The sequence below is a fragment of the Jaculus jaculus genome, chromosome 2 (assembly GCF_020740685.1).
Source record: "Jaculus jaculus isolate mJacJac1 chromosome 2, mJacJac1.mat.Y.cur, whole genome shotgun sequence".
Taxonomy (NCBI): domain Eukaryota; kingdom Metazoa; phylum Chordata; class Mammalia; order Rodentia; family Dipodidae; genus Jaculus; species Jaculus jaculus.
The window spans coordinates 56,984,623-57,006,605 of NC_059103.1; the positions used below are offsets into that span (position 1 = coordinate 56,984,623).

A 21,983-nucleotide genomic window follows, 5' to 3' on the forward strand; every position below is an offset into this window, starting at 1 on the left:
GGCTTTCCAGGCCCCTAAATCATCACAACACAAGGACAGGTTTCCAGCCTTATCTCTTCCTACCATGTCCACAGGGATGGTCTTTTCTGGACTCCCCAGCCATCACCAGGAATTTAGGACACCTAAGACCTAAGACCTCTTCTCTCAGCCACGCTGTGACCTGCCTATGACATAACAAACTGCTCTCTTCATCCAGGTACGGGAGGTGACAAGGCACATCATTCAAGTTTCAAATGAGGCTGTGACAGAAGACGACCAGTACTCTGACTTCCTGACAGCATGGGGCCAGTACATTGCCCACGACATTGCTCTCACACCACAGAGCACAAGCACGGTGGCCTTCTGGGGAGGCACTGACTGCCAGCTGACTTGTGAGAACCGAAATCCATGCTTCCCCATACAGGTAACTCCCTGAACTCTTAATTTTATTATGAAACTAACAGATTCCTTTAAAATAAACTGAACAGGAAAGTGGAAAATGAAGTGCAAAGTCTCTTTCCCACATCCTGCTTCCCAGGAGGTTCCCTCATGTACCCCTTGGACATGCCATGCACCTGTGTGTGAAATACTGATATGTGTGTGAAATACTTATGTGTGTGTGAAATACTGATATGTGTGTGCAGAGGTGCCAACACCTACTGGACCATGCTACGTATGTGTTCTGTACAGGGATGGCCACTTGGAAAAACTTGTTCTCCATCTTTCCTCATCACATTGATTGAACAGATATTTGTTTTGAGACTCAGAGTTCATCGTGTATATATTATAGATTAGTTAGTTCCCCAATTTGTCTTAAATATTCTCATTATGCCATCACACATAGTGAACATATTCCAGCCTAATTCCTCCCCAACATGTGCATGCCTAGTAGGCAAGTCCTTAAGGGTAACACTGCCAGTTTATAAACACTCTTGATGTGTTACTAGACTTTGCAGGGTTGCTCACTACAAATGTTGTGCTCATTTGCCCACCAACCAGGGAGAAAGACAGAGGTGCAGGTAGGGTATTATAGTTCTACTCTGCAGAAATCAACTGCGAAGCTGTCATTTTCTAGGTCAGAGCACAGCTTGGGGTTCATCCTCTCCAAAATGCAACATCTTTTGGGGGGTAAGCTCATCTGTGCTGCTGTTCTCTGGGCTGGCCAGAATGGACATGCAAACTACCCCACTGGCAAGGCACAAACACAAAAACATGTTCCAAAAGGAGGGAATCCAGGGGACTAAGCTAACCAAGGCTGCGGCATCTTGACTTTTCTGCTTAGTAAAGACGCAATACCACTGAAAGGTCTTCCGGTCCAATGGAGCTCTGCTGCCCTGTCCAGTGGTGCTTCACCTCCACAGCATAGCACTGGCTCTGCTCACTTGTACATGAAGGGACAGCTGGCATCCTCACGTGGGCACAGCTGCAGTCCACAGGGGAGAGGCTTGGAATTGAAGTTACCAGACTTCTTAATACCTTCATGATATTTTCTAAAACTGCTATGACACTTTACAGGCAACTGCTGTGTGTTGCTGGCATCTGGATTCAGTCTTAGTTCAGAGATGTTGATTCCCCAGACTATTGCAGGGTAGGTTTCCCCACCCCTTGCATGATGTAGACTGTTTTCACCCTCACCCATGTGACTGGCTAGGCCTCCCAGAAACCGGAGTTCCCCATTCTCCATCACAGTTCATGATACATTTATCTCTTCGTGGGGTATCCTATACTGATGTCATCATGCCACCTATTACACCAAAACTTTCATGGCTTCTCCTTCCATAGTTCATAAAATAATTAGTCATATGAACCTTAAGATTAGTTCATCACCTCCAAAAAATGTACCTTTCTGATTTTAACTGGAATTGCACTTAACTTTTATATTGATTGGGAAAGAAATGAACTTATCAGATTTTCTTTAACTTTCAAATGATGTTTTCTAATTCCTTCTTACTTACCATATGGCTTAACATTAAATTGGCACACTTGACTCTCATGTAAACTCTGCTGCTGCTGCTGCTATGAAAAGGATGTGTGGCAGTTACCTTCTTATTGCTGGGATAAAGCCCCAAGCAAAAGCAGTTGATGGGAGGAAAGGGTTTATTTTGGCTTACAGGCTGAAGAGGAAGTTTCATGATGGCAGGGGAAAGCATGGCATGGGCGGATTCTGGAAACCACCTCTGCCACAGCAGGTGGACAACAGCAGCAGGAAAGTGAATCAATCACTGACAAGGGGGAGCTGGCTCTGACACCCCAAGCCCACTCCTAATCCCATACCTCCTCCAGCAAGGTTTCACCACGAAAAGTGCCATCAGTTGGGGACCAATCATTCAGAATACATGAGTTTGTGGGGACATCAGATTCAAGCCAGCATAGGATGTGTCAAAATTGTTGTTCTGGGAACTTATTAAAGAACAACAAAAAAAAAAGTATAAAAAAGAAACTAACTTTGTCCTAATCCATGGATCATGAATAACTTCCCAGAAATGTGAATGAATTGATGGAATTTTAAAAATATGTTTATTTATTTGAGAGAGACAGATAGATAGAGAGAGGAGAATTGGCATGCCAGAGCCTCCAGACACTGTGAACTAACTCCAGATGCATGCACCACCTTGAGCATCTGGCCTGTGTGTGTCTTAGGGAATTGAACCTGGGTCTTTAGGCTTCACAGGCAACCACCTTAACTACTAAGCCATTTCTCCAGCCCAAGTTAATAGAATTTTTGAATATTCTAGGCATCTCATATGCCACCAAGTATAAGAGAATTTTACTATATTTTTAATCTTAGTTCCTTTTCTATAGCTGTACCATTTTTAAATTTTTTAAATTTATTTTATTTTCTAGATGTTAGCCTCACTCACTTGTTAAAATTTCTAAAACAATGTTAGGTACAAATGAAAGTATCTCCATGTGGTTCTTAATATTAAGTAAGAAGCTTTTGTTCTCACTGTTCGAGATATTATTTGTTGCTGCTTCAGTGGTACAATGGTTTCACTCCATTCTATTTTGCTTTTATTTAACCAGGAATTTTATCATTGTATTTTAAGTGTGTAATGACTGTAAATTATTCTCCTTTTTTGAGATGCAATCTGCTTTGTATTATTACTTTTCGGGCCTTGAAACAGAATACCCTACATAAGCAACTTATGGGAGGAAGATTTATTTTAGCTTTCAGAGGGATTTCAGTCAACATCAGGGGGAATGTCAGAGTAGAGCAGCCCATCTGTGGTGAATGAGGGAAAGGTGACTATTTACATGGTGAGGACAGGAAGTAGAGAACACAGATCAGACTCAGGAGTTGGTATAGTCTTCAAAGTCCTGCCTCCTGGGACCTCCTTCTAGACAGGCTTCAGCTCCCAGAAGTACCTTCAGAACAACTGGGGAGCAAGCTTTGAGATCACGAGTCTAAGGTAGAAATATTAGATTCAAACTCTAACAGTATTCTTATGTAGCCTAGACTGGCCTGGAAGTTGTGATCTTCCTGCCTCAACCCTTTGTGGTGGGATTGAAGACCTGTCCCACCATACCCAGCTTCCCTTAAATTTGTTGTCCTGGGTAACACAGTTCTGATCTCTGACTCTGAGCTATTCTTGGAATAAATATACTTGACCACAACATGTTGCTCTTTGGCTCACTGCCTTTTTGGTTTTTATTATGCTATTTAGAAGTATATATTTGGCTGCATGTATTCTTGGGGCTATTTTGATCAGAGGACAATTGTGAAGCTTTGCTGAGTGTGTGAAATAAACTGGGGCAGCTCCCAACTCTCTTGTGACTCAAGTGGTCTAAGCAGTATTGGATCCATCCTTTAGGACAAACCATTTGAGTTTTCCATTTCTTATTGGCTTAATTTTGGTTATTCCTATTTTGCCAAAGAATTAACTATGCACTGTTACTTTTCATAAAATTGTCGATAGTAGTCAATTTTTAATCACTCCTGGCTGCCAATTCTGTCCTCCTTCTAAACGAGGTATGACTTTATGCCTTTCTTTCACTGGGTTTCTGAAGCTTGGTTAAATCTTTCCTTCCTTTCTACCATGTCTTTTTTGCACATTTAATTAATTTTAACTTCTATACTTGCTAACTTACTTTCCTTATTTATTTGGTTCATTTCTAGTTCCTTAAAGTCTTAAGAGAACTCCTAGCTGAGCATAGTGACCCACACCTTTAATCCCAGTGCTCTGGAGGCTGGGGTATAAGGATTGTCTTGAGTTTAAGGCAAGCCTTGGCTACAAAGCTTGTGGTAGTATGAGGCCCTGCCTCAAAAAAAATATTAAAAAAAAACTATTTAGCTCTTTTGCAGGTGATGTATCAGTGAGAGTCACTTACAAGCCAGATTTTCTTTTTTTTTAATTTTTTTTTATTTATTTATTTGAGAGCGACAGACACAGAGAGAAAGACAGAGGGAGAGAGAGAGAATGGGCGCGCCAGGGCTTCCAGCCTCTGCAAACGAACTCCAGACACGTGCGCCCCCTTGTGCATCTGGCTAACGTGGGACCTGGGGAACTGAGCCTCGAACCGGGGTCCTTAGGCTTCACAGGCAAGCGCTTAACTGCTAAACCATCTCTCCAGCCCAAGCCAGATTTTCTTGATGAGACTACTACTAGGCTTGGATTCATTGTTTCTTCGTATCTAAAATGATTTTAATTTATTAAAGCTGCCCTGAACAAATAGTAATCTATAATTTCCATCACGTTTTCTTTACTTTTTATTACGTTTTCATAAATGTTAACTCTCGAACTTCACCCCTGCTCTTTCCTAGTCTTGAGCTGCTGGATGCATATGATCTGAGGGACCTGATGGTGTGCTCCATGTACCCGAGGGCACACTGTCATGGCACAGTCGGGTAATATGAGGGTGTTCTGTGAGCTGCAGAGGACATGGTGTGTGATCTGAGGTGCACCCACAGTCATCTGAGGGCACACTCAATGTCCTATGAGGGTACACTATGTGTGACCTGAAGGATGTACTCTCACATTTCCGCAGTTGTGGCCTCTTGTTCTCTTGTGAGTTCTGTTTCTTGTTAGCTGGAAAGGCGTCAAAGTGCTTCCTGTCTCCTTGGTGTCCGTTTGCTACCCTCTCCTCTGACCTCCAGCTAGACCTTGGCCATCCTTTCCAGAGTGTGCAATGGAAACTCTTCGATGCACATGTGCCTTACTTCATCGTCACCAGGGCAAACACCTCTTCCATGTGTGCTCTCTTCACTTCTTCTTGTTGAAAGAGCCCAAAGCAGGCCTGCTCTATCACCTGCCAAGGACAGCAGGTGGAACCTGGCCAAGTGGGATGTCTCATAAAATGGTCTGTGTTTGCCTGTCTTTGGTTATTCTGTGTGATACCCACTGAATCCCCACGAGGGAGTGAGGGAGGGGTCCTCATTTTCATTTTTGGTAAGGGACCTTCTAAGCATGTTTGTCCATCCTGTATTGTGCCTGCAACCCAGCACTCTGCCCTCTAACAGGGAGCAAGATGTTGCAACTTCTAGGAGGTGAAGAGGGGTAGGTCAGTCCTCAAAGGAAGGATGCCTACTGTGGTGCTTCATCTCTGTCAACTGGACAGGTTAAGAATCACCATGGAAACCAATCTCCATGAGGGATGTTTTTAGATTAGGTGGAGTCCCTACCTTAACTGTGGGCAGCATCACCGCATGGGCTCGATCCCTGGACTGTACAATAGAAAGGAAGCTAGTTGAGTGTCAGCACTGAGTGCTCCTTATGTCCTCCATGCTGATGTGATGGTGTGAGCTTGCTTTCCGCTCCTACAGTGATTTCCCTGCCATGATAGACTCTCTCCTCCCGCAACGTAAAGTGAAATAAACTCTGCTTCCTTAAGATTCTTCCGGTCAGGTAGCTTGCCCAACAAGGAGAAATAACTGAGGCACCCACCCTGGACCCCATGTGTGTACTTTGCGGTTGGGAAAGCAGTTTCATATTCTGGTCCATCCTAGGAGAACAGGTGTTAGATCTCATGCTAGGCCAGGAAAGAGGCTGAGCCAAGCAGAGCTGGAGCTCAACATCACTGGGTAGAAAAGACAAGAAAACAGTCCAGGGGGAGACAGGGTGCTGTGGGCAGCTGGAACAGGCCATGCCCTGGGTGGGAGTGACAGGAATAAGTTACCAGGAGATGCTTACAGGTGCCTGGAGTTGGGGACTCCATCCGCAGAACTCAGCCTCTGCCAAGGGGGTGTTGGCCACAGACAGAGGCAGTCCCTGCAGCTTCTAATGCCTTTAAGAGGAGCCCAAGAACCTGAGGTTTCTGACGTCCAGTCTTCCCATGCCCACAGCTTCCGGTGAACTCCTCGTCGGCCGCGGGGCCCACTTGCCTGCCCTTCTACCGCTCTTCGCCCGCCTGTGGCACGGGTGAGCAAGGCGCACTGTTCAGCAACCTGTCTGCGGCCAACCCGCGGGAGCAGATGAACGGCTTTACCTCCTTCCTGGATGCCTCCACGGTGTACGGCAGCTCCGCGGCCGCCGAGGAGCAGCTCCGCAACCGGAGCAGCGCAGCAGGGCTGCTGCGGGTGAACGCGCGCCACCGCGACGCCGGCCGCGCCTACCTGCCCTTCGCGGCGCCCGCCGCCTGCGCGCCCCCGCCCGCCGCCCCGCGCGGCCCGCGCTCGCCCTGCTTCCTGGCCGGCGACAGCCGTGCCAGCGAGGTCCCCGCGCTCACGGCCGTGCACACGCTGTGGCTGCGCGAGCACAACCGCCTGGCCGAGGCGTTCCGGGCGCTCAATGCCCACTGGAGCGGCGACACCATCTACCAGGAGGCGCGCAAAGTGGTGGGCGCCCTGCACCAGGTGCGCGCCTCATCCATCCTGCAGGCGTGGGGACAGGGTCTTGTAGGTGCCCCCCACCGGAGTGTGTCCCCGAGGTTAGCGTGGGCTCCCCGAAAGTGTTTGGGCAGGGTTATGGCGGGCTCCCCGGTTTCTCGCAGCAGGGTCAGGGCAGTGTCATGGTGAGTACCCCGAGTGAGTGCCCGCCAAGTGCCAGACCTCTGGTGCCAGAGCGCTAGGATCCTTTGTCCCCATGACGACTAGACCCACAGACCAAGAGCAACCGGTAACAGGTTCCTTCACTGGCGCTCTGGTGCCCGCGCTGCGCATCAAGCCTCATTTTAATTGGTAACAATTTTCATAACAGCCCTGTGAGGTGCACCCACCCTCGCTCTTCGAAGGTTTCGTGCTTAGGAAGCCTTGGAGACTCTTAATTATTCTATCATGTTAAGTAAGGACCCCTGTTAGTTCTACATTTTATGATTCATTTTTTGTTGCTTTTTTTTAAATTATTTTTACACTTAAAAGAGAGGGAAGAGAGAGAGATTGTATGGGCCTGCCAGGGCCCCTTGCTGCTGCAAACTTCAGACACATGTGTTGCTTGGAGCTTCTGACTTTAAGGTGGCAGTGGGGAATCAAACCCTGCTGCAGGCTTTGCAACCAAGTGCCTTTGGCTGCTGAGTCATGTCCCCAGCCCTGTGATTCTTTTTAATACTGGCTCAGAGGATTATGAATAGGGGTTCCAGTTGGCCAGTTATTGGATGTATGAGAGTGGAGAAAAATCATACTAAAAAAAAAAAAAAAAAAAAAAAAAAAACATGCCAACTGGAGCTAGGGAGATGGTTCAGCAGATAAAGGGCTTGCTGCCCAAGTAAGATGACCTGAGCACATACCCCAAAACCCAAAAGCTAAACACTGTGCTAGAAGCTGTTACCCCAGCACTCCTATAGGAAGATAGGAGATGGAGACAGGAAGATGGCAAAAGCTATCTGGCAAGCTAGCCTAGCATACACGGTGATGAACAAGAGTCTCTGCCTCAAATAAGTTGGAAGGTGAAGACTGACCCTTGAATTTGCCCTACACACACACACACACACACACACACACACACACACACACCCCACTGTGCTTTCATGGCCCCACCCACACAAACACACACACAAAAATAATCTTTAAAAGTCCTCAGTGACTGACTCCACATACTCCCTGAGTTGTTTAACTGTCATTCATACTTCCTGGAGGTCATTTCCTCCAGGCTCTGTGACAGGCAGCTGTCATTACCCCTGGTCCTCACAGAGACATTTGAGGACAGTGTCCTCAATGCTACCTGACGAAGGGAGGATGAGTTCTGTCCTCTCATGCACAGCTCTATACCCATCTGCAAGAGGCTACCTCACATGAGAGCAGCACCTGCCCAACATGTGCCCTGGCACCTGAGGGCCAGACCCCAGGGCCAAGAAGTTCTACCCCGGGCATTACCCCTTGAGTTGCTTGGAGTAAAGGGTCATGAGCATCCGGAGGACGGGACAGGCAGCAGCGGGGACTGGAGTGGCTTTACCAGGTAGCATGCAAGTATCTGCACACTGGCCTGTGTGCCATGAGACATGGGTCCATGCCAGCCCTGCTTGAGGAGTTGTGTGGGTCTGTGACTCTCTGTGTGTGCTATGCGTAGTCTGTGCTTACTATATTGTGCTTTGTGTGTCTGAGTGTGCTCTTTGTGTGTGGACCTGTGCGTTTGAATTGTGGTGTATGTGTCTCTGTACAGTGGATTGTATTTGTGTGTGCTCATGTGCATTCGTGTGTATCTCTGTATGTGTCTGTTACTGGAGTTGAATCATAAAATAGGAACCAAATACAAAACCGTCCAAAATTGAGGCTTTGATAAATACTGAGTTCATGGCACACCACGGGAGATCTGTAACATTGCTTTATAGACAGATGTACACACAAAAGGCTGTTACGGTTAAAACATGCAATTTATAAGAACAGAAATAAAGCAAATTTGTAGGGTAGCTTTCCGAATCTTGTGATGTCACCTTTTCCGAGCAGCTGGCCAGAGGTTCTGACTTTCTGTAGAGTGGCATGCCAGTCCATCTTCAAGAAGCAGTGGCAACAGGAGCCCCGTCCCCTCTCCATGAAGCTGCCCGCCTTGGCCTGGCCAGAGAGGCTGATGGACTGGTGGATCTGGCACAAAGCCTACTTTGTGAAAGTGCCGAGTTTCTGAATGAAGTACAAGTGCCAGGAAAAGCCCCAGAAGGCCAGTCTCCTGCTGCCTCCTTTAGAGCTGCTTAGTTTCCCATCTCTCTAAGTGAGAAGGAGGCCAATCATCCGGGGACAGTCCAAGGGACAGCTGCTCACAGGTCTGTGCTGGCCCCTCATGTGCACAGAAGTGCTGTAAAGGCCGGGAGCCCCATTTTCCCCTATCTCTCATCAGTAGTGCCCTGTGTTGTGTGTGTGTGTGACTCACATAGTGTGACCTAATGTGAGGTCCTGTAGTTGAAGAACAAAGGATTTAAAAAGTTCTGTCTTCCTGAGGGTTTCAACTGGTCTGACATAATGGCATTCCGTGGCCTAGTCTTCTCAGTAGACAAAGTGCTGACAGGCTTGGTGGAATAGTGCTCTCACAGTTCTTTACCCTTCTCAATCCAGTGTCACCTCCCAGGTGATATCATTTATTATTTGTTTTGCTTGCTTGCATGTGTGTGATATGTGGTGAGTCCACGTCTATATGCCCATGTACTGGCCTGTGGCGGCGGGGAGGTTCTCATCTGCATTATCCCGAGCCAAATGCTGAGTGTCCTGCTCCACAACTCCTCTATACATTCTTATTTTAGCCAGAGTCTCTTTACTGATACCGGAATTTACTGTAATTCCCTGGTCTCTTTTCTCCCCTTATAGAGACTGGGGTTACAGGAATGCCTGGCCATGCCCAGCTATTTACATGGGATCTGGACATTGGAACTCAGCAATTTCAGGGCCCCTCAGGCCCTCATGAAGCACATTTACTGCTGAACCATCTCTCCAGCCCTGCTTCTAAGTACCTAATGCAAATCCCAATATTTCCTTCACTCTGAGGGAAATAAAGGGAGATTCTGAAAAAGTAAAAGCACCTATTGCAAGTTTCATTTTTTTAAAACTCCAACCCAAAGCCACATAGTAGGATGAAATCAGTTTTCAATAAAGTGGATGGAGCTGGAAAAAAAATGTACCCGTGGGCTGTGCACTTACCTGAAGGATTTGTCTCCTCCCACAAGTCTGTCTGCAGTCTCCTTGCCTGGCTTCCTGCATTGCCCTCTCACCAGGTTGTCCAGGCTCCCTCTACTGCTTTGGATGAAAGCTGTCCCTGCTTAGAGCACGTCTGCTCCCTTTCTGCAGATCATCACCATCCGGGATTATGTTCCCAGGATTCTGGGTCCTGAGGCTTTCAGGCAATATGTGGGCCCCTATGAAGGCTACGACCCCACCGCGAACCCTACTGTGTCCAACGTCTTCTCCACAGCCGCCTTCCGCTTTGGGCACGCCACGGTCCACCCGCTGGTGAGACGGCTAGATGCTGACTTCCAGGACCACACAGGCCACCCCACACTGCAGCTCCATGATGTCTTCTTCAGCCCCTGGAGGCTCATTCAGGAAGGTATGACCTGCCCTCCTGGCTCCAGACAGGACATGATCCTGGTCCCACAGCCATGCGCAGGTCATGCATGGAGCCTTTGCCTTCTGTGCTGGCTCAGTGGACTGGCTCCATTTCAGATGCAGGGGGTAGAGGGAGGCAAATGTGCTCAATGTCTGGAAAGGTGAATAACAGCTTTGCACTGGTCAGGATAAGATGCCCAAGCACAGGGAGGGGGCTCTGTTCTTGGGTTAGTAGACCTCTCGTGGCTGTGCCTTGTAAAAGACAGAAATCCCTTCATCACCACGCACAGCACCTGCTCTGTGAGACAACAGCAGGAGCTGTCAGGTTCTGGCAACAGCAAGAGAAATTTTAGTTCCCTGCTTCAGTTTTGGAGAGTTATTTTCATTCTTCCCCTCAATTCCCTCATTTTTCTTTCTATTCCTGTCCCGTGCGTTCTTTCTGTCTGTCTGAGCTGTCTCAAAAGTAGGTGTAGGAGTGGGGTGTGGGGTGGGGATGGTAACAGCTGACAGTATACTCCCTACCCCCCAACACAAGCTGTTTTCACACAGAGTGTGAGGGGAAAGGCCCGGAAGTCTCCCGAAGTCACCCCTTGCAGGCCAGAGTGCATTGTAAATTCTGTGTTGCACTGTCAGGGCACTCTGAGGCAGCTAACCCATTAGCACACGTACTGCATGTGATTCTGGGGGTGGCCAGGTCCTGGGAACCAACAGGTCTGCTTCTACTGGATGCTTCCTTGGTAATGAACCAGGCCTCAGCAGGTGATGGAACAAGGTCACCAGACCAAGCCAGGAAGCACAGTCCAGCAACTGTCTCCTTTGACTCTAAAGTGTCTGCTACAGAAAAACAAAGCTGATCAATTTCGGTAATGGGGCTCCATCCACCTTCAGTCCCTGTGGTGCTGAGTGTCTGTCCTCTGCGCACAGTGTGGCCACCATCAGCTCATCAGGAAATCCCCCAACAAGGACAATATCCCAGGGAAGCTGGGTAACTTTGGGATCCCATAAGATAACCCATGAAGTCACACTGATGTGTATCAGGAATGGGTGTGCTGTGTGACTGATAGCCCAGACCATTCCTATAGAACCCACTAGGGAGTTCTGTGATTTTCATGTCATGTTTTTTCAGGTGGCTTGGACCCGATAGTACGAGGCCTTCTAGCCAGGCCAGCCAAGCTGCAGGTTCAGGAGCAACTGATGAACGAGGAGCTAACAGAGAGGCTCTTTGTGCTGTCCAGCATGGGCTCCTTGGATCTGGCATCACTAAACCTGCAGCGGGGCCGCGACCACGGCCTGCCAGGTCAGCTGGGACTCTAGATGGTGGTGCAGCCCAGTGTGTGCTGTAGGATTGGCCAGGTTAGCAGCCCATCCCTTGAGAGTGTGATTTAACATTGCCAGCTGCTAAGAAATGGTATTTTTAGGTCAGGTTTTGCTGTGTAGCTTAGGCTGGCTTCAAGCATACCACAGATTTCTAAATAGCTGCAATTAGAATGTTTACACCACAACCTTGGGCTTTTAACTCTCATTAATCCACCCACCCCAAGAGGTTATGCCTAACCTTGCTTAGAAGATAAATAGGTGAACCTGGAATGAGGCATTCATGGGGTGCAGCCCCTAGTAGGGAAGCTCTGCAAAGAATCTTGCAGCCTGTGCCTGCTTTCCCAGAAAGCATGCTGCAGTCCCCTCTCCTCTCCTATCCTAGCCCCCTGCCCTGGGCCAACAGAGATCGTGCTGCCTTCAGAATTCTCCCTAGCTGATCAACTGGCCCTGACCTCAGAGTCAGCTTCACAGACCTCCTCGGGTGCCATGGGCAGCCCGTCTGCCTATCTCCGGCTCTTCCTACCCTGGCTCCCAGCCCTTCCTTACCTGCCCAGTCTGCATCACCCCCACTCTCTGAGGCCATCCTTGGCCTTCTAGCCAACTAAAGCATCCAGCTGGGATCCCGAGGAGTACTGATGTCCATTTAACCTGTAGGACTTTTCCACGCTCTATACTCCCTGCCCTTGCCCTGAGTGCATACCTGCTCCCCAAGCACCCTGTGAACTCCACACTTGGGCCTGTGCATCTTCCCCTGTGGCTGGAATTTGAAAGTAACAACTGTATGGTCCTTGGGGTGAGTTCCACTCTTCCGAGGGCAACCAACGACAGAGATACAGAGCCTCTCTCTGCATGCTTAGTGGAGCCATGGAGGTCTGTGGAGCACCTGAATTTCTCAGGCAACTTCACAGTCACTCACACTCTGGCGAGTCCCGTGGTCTGCTCGCAGGGCCAGTGGCCAGCCTGCTCAGTGTCTGTGCATTATGGAAGGCGTGAGACAAGGACACCACATCCCAGGCTGCTCTTCTCAAACTCCAATGAAGGTGTCATCCATCTTCTGTCCTATTCCTTCCTCTCCACGGCCTCAGGAAGGACTGTGGCCATCTGTACTTGGGGAGAAAGCATGCATCAGGAGGATGAGGAAAGGGTCTCTTCTATACACACCTTCTCCAGACCCAGAAATCCAGACAAATCTGTTCACTGATCTCAGGAAGTTCATATGTGCCACCCAGGGGACAGTAGACATCCGTCCCTCTAATTTTTCAAGTGCAGCTCACTGACTCATTGGGTTTGATTATCCTGAAGGTATATATTTAAGTAAATATTTCAAAATGCTTTATTTACTTATTTATTTGAGACAGAAGGAGGCAGATAGAGAGTGAGTATTGGTGTGCCAGGGCTTTCTACTGTAAAAAAAAAAAAAAAAATCAAGATACATGTGCTACTTTGTGCACCTGGTTTACATGGGTACTGGGGAAGGTACAGGGGAACCAAGCCCAGGCTCCAGGCATTATAAGCAAGTGTCTAACTGCTGAGCAATCTCTACATCCCTTAAGTAAATATTTAATTAAGAAGCTCCTGTGTTCCCTAAACCCAGTGGAAAAATACATGTTTATAGAAATCAAACTCAGTGCTTTTGTGTTGCATGTTTTTGAATCATGGGAAAGTTGAGAGGCTGGCCTAAAATAATTTGTTTGATGAAAAAGTAACATGATGGGCCATGTCATGACTGGGGAGGCTGTCATCTTGCCTGAGAATGTGTGTGAGAGAGAGAGAGAGAGAAAGAGAGAGAGAGAGAGAGAGAGAGGGAGATGGAGGGGCTGGCGTGGCTCATTTGGAATCAGAGAACTGCAGAGGGACTTCCTAAGGAGTCACCAGTCACCAGGGCCAGTTGTACAAGGCACACATTGCATTGAAGCAGAGCAGCCTCCTGGGGCAGGAAACTCAGGCACTGTGACTCCAGCCAATGTGGTAGCCCCAGTAATAGTCAAAACACACACACACACACACACACACACACACAGCTGCTGCATCAGATCATAGCCGCAGGGGCCAGGATGATGGCTCAGTCAACAATGCAGTTGCCACATGAATTTGGGAGCTTTGAAAGTGGAGACAGGTGGATCCTCTGGATGAACTTGCTCACTAGAAATGAGTGGGGTCTGGGTTTAGTGACAGACCCCCATCTCAACAAATAAGGTGGAAAGTGATTATTTACAAACCACAGATTTTGTTTTTATCTATTTTAATATTTTATTTATTTTTCATTTATTTATTTGGAAGAGAGAAGAAGAGAGAGACAGATAAGGAGAGTATGGGCTCACCAGGGCCTCCAGCCACGGCAAACAAACTCCAGATGTATGTGCCACCTTGTGCATCTGGCTTACATGGGTCTTGGGGAATCAAACCTAGGTCCTTTGGCTTTGCAGGCAAGTGCCTTAACTGCTAAACTATCTCTCCAGCTCCTATTTTTATTTATTTTTTTTATTTTAGAGAGCAAGAGAGAAGGAGAGGGAGAATTGTCACACCAGGGCCTCGGTCATTGTTATCAAACTCCAGACACATGTGCCACCTAGTGGGCATGTACAACCTTGTGCTTGCCTCATCTTTGTGCATCTAATGTGGAATCTGGAGCGTAGAACATGGGTCCTCAGGCTTTGCAGGCAAGCGCCTTAACTGCTAAGCCATCTCTCCAGGCCCAGCTCAGCAAGTCTCTATCCCTCCAGCATGCCTTCCAGATCTTCTGGAAGATACATGATCATTTCTTGAAAATTTACTTCATCCTAATATGCGATTCATCTGAAGTCCCCAACGTTTCCTTCCCACAAATACCTCAGCACCCTGAGACCTGGCCAGGTCCTTGTATTTCTGTATGAACATTTATGCAGCCCTTCGTTGGTGCCCACGGTGTGCCAGGTCCTGGAAACAAGGTAGTCTCAGGACACAGTTAAAGAGAGGTGAACCAGTTCCTTAGTCTGGAGCACGATGGCAGAGGCTGCACCTGGACCCCCCCCCCCACCGCCACCATCTCGCTCTGAAGGCTTCTAGGGGAGGCCCAGATGAGAAGGAGGAGCACCAAAAGAAGGTATAGGAACACCAGATGTGTCCAGAAAAGATAGCAGCCCAGCAAAGCTGGAACATGAGGCAGAGGGCTGAGGAAGGATCAGCAGGATGCAAGAGGGAGGACAAATACAGGCCAGGGTCTGGCTCTGTCTGCAATGCTGAGATTATCCCAGTAGGTGGAGATGATGGTGGTTTTCAATGCAAGAGAGTCAGAGTAAAGATGTGTTTTTTTCACTACGTTTGCCGTGGGGAGTGCTGATGTTCCGTTTATCTCTGGGAGCTCCTGTCATTAGGGATCATAAGCATCTCAAGAGGGTGAAGGCCTGTCTTTGTAGCTCTGGAGGAGAATCTGCACAATAACATGAATCCACTGACTCCTTGTTCTCCACACTGATCCACTGCCATACTCTTCCTTCATAAGAGACCTGGCATGTGCTGGAAATTTGCAAGGCCTGGTGCCATCTGGCCATTATATGTTCCCTCTGCACAGGAATGGGAAGGGTGTACAGGGGGTCCATGTTGAGGGGGCAATGGCACCCACAGGTATGCTGGAGAAAACTCAGGTCTCTGTAAGGACAGACCTGGTCCCTCTTTCCCATACAGGTTACAATGAATGGAGAGAGTTCTGTGGCTTGCCTCGCCTGGAAAGCCCAGCTGAGCTGAGCAGGGTCATTGCCAACAGGACTGTGGTCAACAAGATAATGGACTTGTACAAGCATGCTGACAACATTGATGTCTGGCTGGGTGGCCTGGCTGAGAACTTCCTGCCCAGAGCCCGCACAGGTCCCCTATTTGCATGCATCATTGGCAAGCAGATGAAGGCCCTGCGGGACGGGGACAGGTAGGTGCCTGTGGCCTGCTCTTCAATGTCCTACCCAAACCACGCTGATCTATGTTACGTGTGTGAAGCAGCCAGATCTTAGTTCAAGTACTTATGTGACCTGGGCAGGTTCTCTGTCAACCACAGTATACTTGACTATAAAACAATGCCATCACCAAACAAAAAGGACATGATATACATAACATATTCTAATCACTTTAAACTGTGATTATTTTCTCATATTCCTTTTTTTACCTGTGTGGTGTGTGTGCACGTGTGCAGTTGTATATGTCTGGGCACATATGGGTGTGTTCCTGCTTGTGATCACATATGGGGACAGATGTCACTGTTGGGTGTCTTCCTCTTTCTCTCTTCACCTTTTTTTTTTTTTGACATTATTTAAGACCTTTATTAACAGGTGCTTGCAGTTTGTGGACTTTTTTTAAAAAAAAAATCAAGTTGTAAACTTTTTATTACAAATTAAAAATGAAGTTCTTAAAAATCTCAACTTGACCAGATATGAAACAATTTAAAAACCTTTAAAGGTATATTGAGAAAAACCAGGCTTTTTTAAAAAACACGTTTGTTATTACCAAAAAGAGACATCTTTAGGTAAAAATAATAAAAACCCCATGCTGCATAGTCAATGCAGATAGTTCTAGTTTATCTGGTCAATGGGCAAAAAGCAAGCACTTAAGGTCTTCAGCTCCAATCTTTTGTTCATTTCTTATTGCTGGAATTTCATATTCATTTCTTCTTGTTGGATGACTAAACCGGATGATGGTAAAGATGGTAAGCCGCCATTTACTCAGCCCCGCCCTGCTCAGCCTCGGGAGCAGACGAATTTTCAGCTGGTGGATCGGCTGCTTTTGTCTCTTTGCCATATTGTAGGGTTCTCTGGGCGTCTGTGTCCGTAACTGAAGTTGCGGCGGTACCGACGTTGAGGTGGCTGCTGACCTTGGGTGTCATCTCCTTGCTTTTCCTTGTCCTCTTCATTGCCATCCTCTCTGGGCTGTCTTTGGCGAGGAGGACCCCTGCGGAATCGTGGTCTATAACCCCGGTACATATTCTGTCTCACTGGTCTACCTTGCTCTCCTGCACCCTGGTTGTCAGCACCCTCCATCTCTTCTCCCCGCACAGGAGGTTGGAATACTGTGGTCGACGCCCATAGGGCCTCCGCATGTGGTCAGGTGGGAACCTTCGCCTGCGGTAGGGTCGGCGTTGTTGGGCCTGTCCTTCAGGAGCGCTCTCCATCCTTCATTCTTTTCCCCACTCTCACTGTTCTGGTAATTCTGCTGGTCATTGCGTGGAGGACCCGTAGACGTGGACAGCGTCTATAATGATTACGGTCTGCTGCATGTTTACTGCCGTGACCTGGACCTCCACCAGGGCCTGCAGCATCGCCGCCTCCGCACCCTTTTCTCCTTCAACAACATCAGACTGCACAGTCTCTCCATCTCCTACACTGCGAAGGTGCTTCCTGGGGTTACTCTTCTTTATGGCAGTCTGGTGTACAAATACATCTTCCTTGGTGTCATTCCTGTGGATGAAACCATTTCCATTCCTTACATTGAACCATTTTACTGTTCCCAAAACCTTCGTTGCGATGACCTGCTTGTCCCCGCCCGCAGGCGCCGCGATGTGAGGCCGCCCGGGCCGCTGCTCCCTGCGCCGCTGCGGTGGTGCCGGGCTTGGTGTCGGCGGCGCTGAGGGCGGGGGCGGCGGGCGGCGGCTGGGTCTCGGCCTCGCTGCTCGTGGTCGCGGTGATGGTGACTGGAGCCCGCTGCGGCAGCTGCAGCTCCTCCCGGGGTGTGATGGTAACTAGGCCGGCGGCAGCGGTGGGGCTGCTCAGGGCTCTCTGGGGTCCGCTCTCCGCTCCCGCTACCGATCGAACTCTCTCTTCACCTTTTTTGTTTGTTTGTTTGTTTGTTTGTGTTGTTTTATGAGGTAGGGTCTCACTGTAGCTCAGGCTGACCTAGAACTCACTATGTAGTCTCAGAGTGGCCTTGAGCTCTCTGCAATCCTTCTACCTCTGCTTCCCAAGTGCTGGGATTAAAGGCATGTGCCACCATGCCCAGCCAGACACATATTTTTTAAAATATTTTATTTTTATTTATTTACTTATTGGAAAGAGAGAAGAAGAGAGGGAGGGAGAGACAGAGAGAATGGGCACACCAGGGCCTCCAGCCACTGCAAACAAACTCCAGACGCATGTGCCCCCATGTGGGTCCTGGGGAATAGAACCTGCAGACCCATATTTTTTAAAAAGAAGAAAAAATGGGTGTTTGTAGCATCCTAGTGCTAGGGAGATAGGCAGTCAGATTCCTGGAGCTGCCTGACTACCACATATAGCCTTATTGTGAACTCCAGACCACTGAGACACCCATCTCAAGAAGGTAGACATCACCCAAGGAAAGACATCTGAAATTTCCTCTGGCCTAAGTATGCATATGTACACACATGAACCCGCACTCACAAAATGCACATGCTTGCACACACACATATACATGAACAAAAGATCAGCAGGTACCTTGTCTCTGCACCTCATGATGTGACCCTAGATGATAACTTAGAAATGGAATTCATAACAAATTAGAATGTGGGGACCTATGTTTTTCTTAGGAAAGCCCATATGCCACATGCTTGGGGGTCTCCTCCCTCCCAATTCCCCCTTCCTGTCCTTCCGTCCCTTCTCTTTCCAAGCACACCTGGTCTCTTTCCCAAGGGAACATCATCCATAGCCTTGGAACCGCTTCCTTCTCCCTGTTAGAAATTTGATTGTTAATTTCTGTGATGCACCATTTCAAATATCACAGCTTGGAGCAATTCTAGGAGGTTTTGTCTCCCTTTAAACTGTATCCATGTGGGCTGGGCATGGAGGCACACACCTTTAATCCCAGCACTCAGGAGGCAGACATAGGAGGATCACTGTGAGTTCAAGGCCAGCCTGAATTACAAGTCAGCCTGGGCTTAGCGTGATACCCTACCTCACAAAGCCTAAAAAAAAAATGAGGAAAATCCATGTGGGTTGAAATGCTCTAGGACATGAGAAACAATAAACTTGGAAGATGGCATATCTCCTGAATGCCTGTCAGTATGACATGGCCTCGGAGTCAGGGTCAATTGGAAAGACCAGTTTGTCTCTGACAGACGCTGGAGTGATTTATCATCCTCGTGTTTAGGACTGAATGTCTCCAAAATGCAAAACTCTGACCAACCAACTGTTATAGAAGAAGGTGACTTTTCACAGTCCCCAGGACGTCTGTTGTCTTTCACAGTGGACATCAGTGCCTCCTCACATGCTGAGGGACTCTGTTCTCATGTACTTGATGAAGGATAGTGAATCCTTTGTGGCCCACAGATCAGGAGCTCCTGATAGTTTATCCAAAAGATTGATATTCTAAGAGGAAAGCAAATGTTATTTTCTAATACCCCAATTTCCCTGTTGATCTTGGCCTAGAGGTGGGGTCAAGAGCAACCCTTGGACCTCAGACTGGATGGCAGCACCTTCCCATAGCTGCTGTTGCTGCCATCACGCTTGTTTCTGAAGCAGATCTGCACCCAGGCAGATTCAGAGCAGCAGGACAGGTTGGCAGGCTGCGCTAGAGAAATGTCTTTATGACCCTGTCCTCTCACACTGTCCTGCAGATGGCCAGCCCCACAGCCAGGGTACACCCTCCTCTTCTAGAGTCTGCAGCTCTGGGGACTGCCAGTGCTGTGGTCACCCTCCGCCAGTCTTCTCCATAGGAGTACTGAGTACATGAGACAATAGAAGTGGCATAGAATGTCCTGCTCCCTGCTATCACACCCTGTCCCTTGCAGGTTTTGGTGGGAGAACAGCCATGTCTTCACGGATGCTCAGAGGAGGGAGCTGAACAAACATTCACTATCTCGGGTCATCTGTGACAACACTGGCCTCACCAGGGTGCCCATGGATGCCTTCCACATTGGGACATTCCCCCAGGACTTTGAGCCCTGTGAAGACATCCCTGGCATGGATCTTGAAGTATGGAGGGAGACCTTTCCACAAGGTGACTCTGAGCTCCTTTCATTTTGTCACAGTATTGAAGCTAGAGTACAACTTTTCAAAGCTGATTTTCAATGTACATCACTGAGGAAGTGCCTTGAATGCTGAGCCTCCTTATGCGGCATGGCAGGGAGGGCCTCTCCAAAAGGAGAGACTCAGATCAGAGGTCTGGAAACTGCTGACAGACCTGGGCCCTGTCCAGATCGTCATAGTGCTGTGTGTTGCGTGAATGCTCAGCGAGTGAGTGGAGCCTCAGCACTGCTGACCCTCAGACCTTCTTTGTCTTTGTGGGTCTGTGCCTATGGGATGACAGCAGCATCCATGCAGCTGCAGCCGCTACCAATGAGTGCAGAACTGCCAGGGTCCTGCAGGTACAGTTGCCTGGCCTGAGGAGCAGCAGATACAGATGAGCTTTCATATTCTTAAGAGCAAACAGTGACTGACATTTGGCTGTGTGGAGATGTAAGGCTGACCAGGGACCTAGGATTACCTGGGGTTTGATTAGAAAGCTAATGTGCTGACCTTGGTTTTGATTCTACATACACTTTGGGCACAAAACCAGACAACATCTAATAAATCCCTGTCAGCACAAAATGCTTGTTCTTCCCATATTATGTATGGCATCGCCTGTGTCATGCAAAAGCTAGCTTAATTCACTACATGACAGGAGTTTTTCCAAGGACCTATGATATGACAGTCTGCAAACACACACACACACAGAGAGAGAGAGAGAGAAGCACACTGTACACATCTGCACGTGAACACAGAGAGAGCACACATGGAGACACATACACACACCTTTGCACACTTCCATACCAGACAGAGAAGCCAACCATGAGCAAATCTCTCTGCAGACCCCCCTTTCAGATTATCACGAGCAGATACAGGGGGTTAGAGCATAAAGTTATAATTGTGAGGCGTAGCTCAGCCCCTGTCTGGGGCTGTTGGTCTGGAGCTGGTCGTTCTTGTGGCCTCACTACACTTTGACCTTCAATATTGCACAGATGACAAGTGTGGCTTCCCAGACAAGATGGACAATGGAGACTTTGTGCATTGTGAGGAATCTGGAAAGCGTGTTCTGGTGTATTCCTGCCATCTTGGATATGAGCTTCAAGGGCCTGAGCAGGTCACATGCACCCAGGATGGCTGGGATTTGCAGCCCCCTATCTGTAAAGGTCAGTCCTGTCACAGGAGGTGGGGCAATCACAATCTTAATAGCAATTATACAACAGATTGGGTATTCCCCTGTGGATTATTGAAGATGCCATAGAAGACCTATTCCTTCACCACAAGGGGTTCAGAGCCCAGGCACCTTTCCAGAGCTGTTTTGGCACTAAAAGAGAGGAATCCCTCTCTTGACCACACTCCTGTCTTGGCATCTTTCCAGACTGTGAACCCTAGAGACAGTCACATCAAAGCATGTCCCACACAGTGAATTGAGCAGTAAAAGAGAAAAGAGAGCTCATTAGTCATAGACAAGTTGTCACACAAAAAAAGAAAACCCTGACAATGCCCATTTCCCAGATGAAACTACATATGTTTTCACTACAAGGACCATAGAAAGACCCAGCACCATCACCCTGTGAGCGGCTTTGTCCCAACCGTGTCCTCAGCCTTTTTAGGCTGGAGGATCCCTTCCGCATCCCTCTCACTGGTGAATGTAGACAGGTGTCACCCCCAGCAAGTAACACAAGATTAAAGGGAGACAGCCACTCTCAGAGCCACACTGTAAGGATCAGCCTGGTCACTTCCACCCACTTCTGCCTTATGAATGGAGTCTCCCTTAGGGCACCACCCCTGAGGAGCTTAGGGAGCCAGGAATGTCGGGTTCAGAGCCTCTCATGGAAGAGCCAAAGTCCTGAGGTTGCTGTGCGGGTGGGGGAGAAATCTGTGGACAAGATGAGCCTGGGCTCCTCTTCTCTAAGGCCTTGGACTCGCTAGTACAACAGCTAGTATCTCCTCTGTAACAAGCCCTGCTGTGTGGAGCTGGGAGCAGTGAGGCAAGAAGCAGGAGGCCCACCGCTGGAGGAGGAGCATTAGCTCAGCTCCCAGCTTATAAACTTATGTAGTGAAGCCTGCTGGGTAGGGGATGGGCTGTCTTGCCAGAAAACCCTGGCCTGCCCTGCAATCCTGGTTTTAAACTCCTAGAGCAATCCCACACTCCCAGAGTTGCACCAGGGGAAATGGGCTGTGAATGTTCAGAGCTGGGAGACACCTCAACCTTATTTTTTTAAAATATTTATTTATTTATTTATTTGAGAGAGACAGACACAGAGAGAAAGACAGATAGAGGGAGAGATAGAGAATGGGCGCGCCAGGGCTTCCAGCCTCTGCAAACGAACTCCAGACACGTGCGCCCCCTTGTGCATCTGGCTAACGTG

At 48.4% G+C, this 21,983-nt stretch overlaps 1 protein-coding gene across 1 annotated transcript in view; it reads left to right on the top strand.

The window, feature by feature from the left end:
• Nucleotides 1–21,983, top strand: part of Tpo (thyroid peroxidase) — a 74,102-nt gene that overhangs the window by 40,246 nt on the left and 11,873 nt on the right. Inside the window, exons 6-12 of the mRNA XM_045143509.1 lie at nt 197–403; nt 6,260–6,769; nt 10,121–10,379; nt 11,505–11,675; nt 15,359–15,596; nt 19,398–19,606; nt 20,607–20,777. Of these exons, the coding sequence (XP_044999444.1) occupies nt 197–403; nt 6,260–6,769; nt 10,121–10,379; nt 11,505–11,675; nt 15,359–15,596; nt 19,398–19,606; nt 20,607–20,777 (1,765 nt within the window). The remainder of the gene's footprint in view (nt 1–196; nt 404–6,259; nt 6,770–10,120; nt 10,380–11,504; nt 11,676–15,358; nt 15,597–19,397; nt 19,607–20,606; nt 20,778–21,983) is intronic.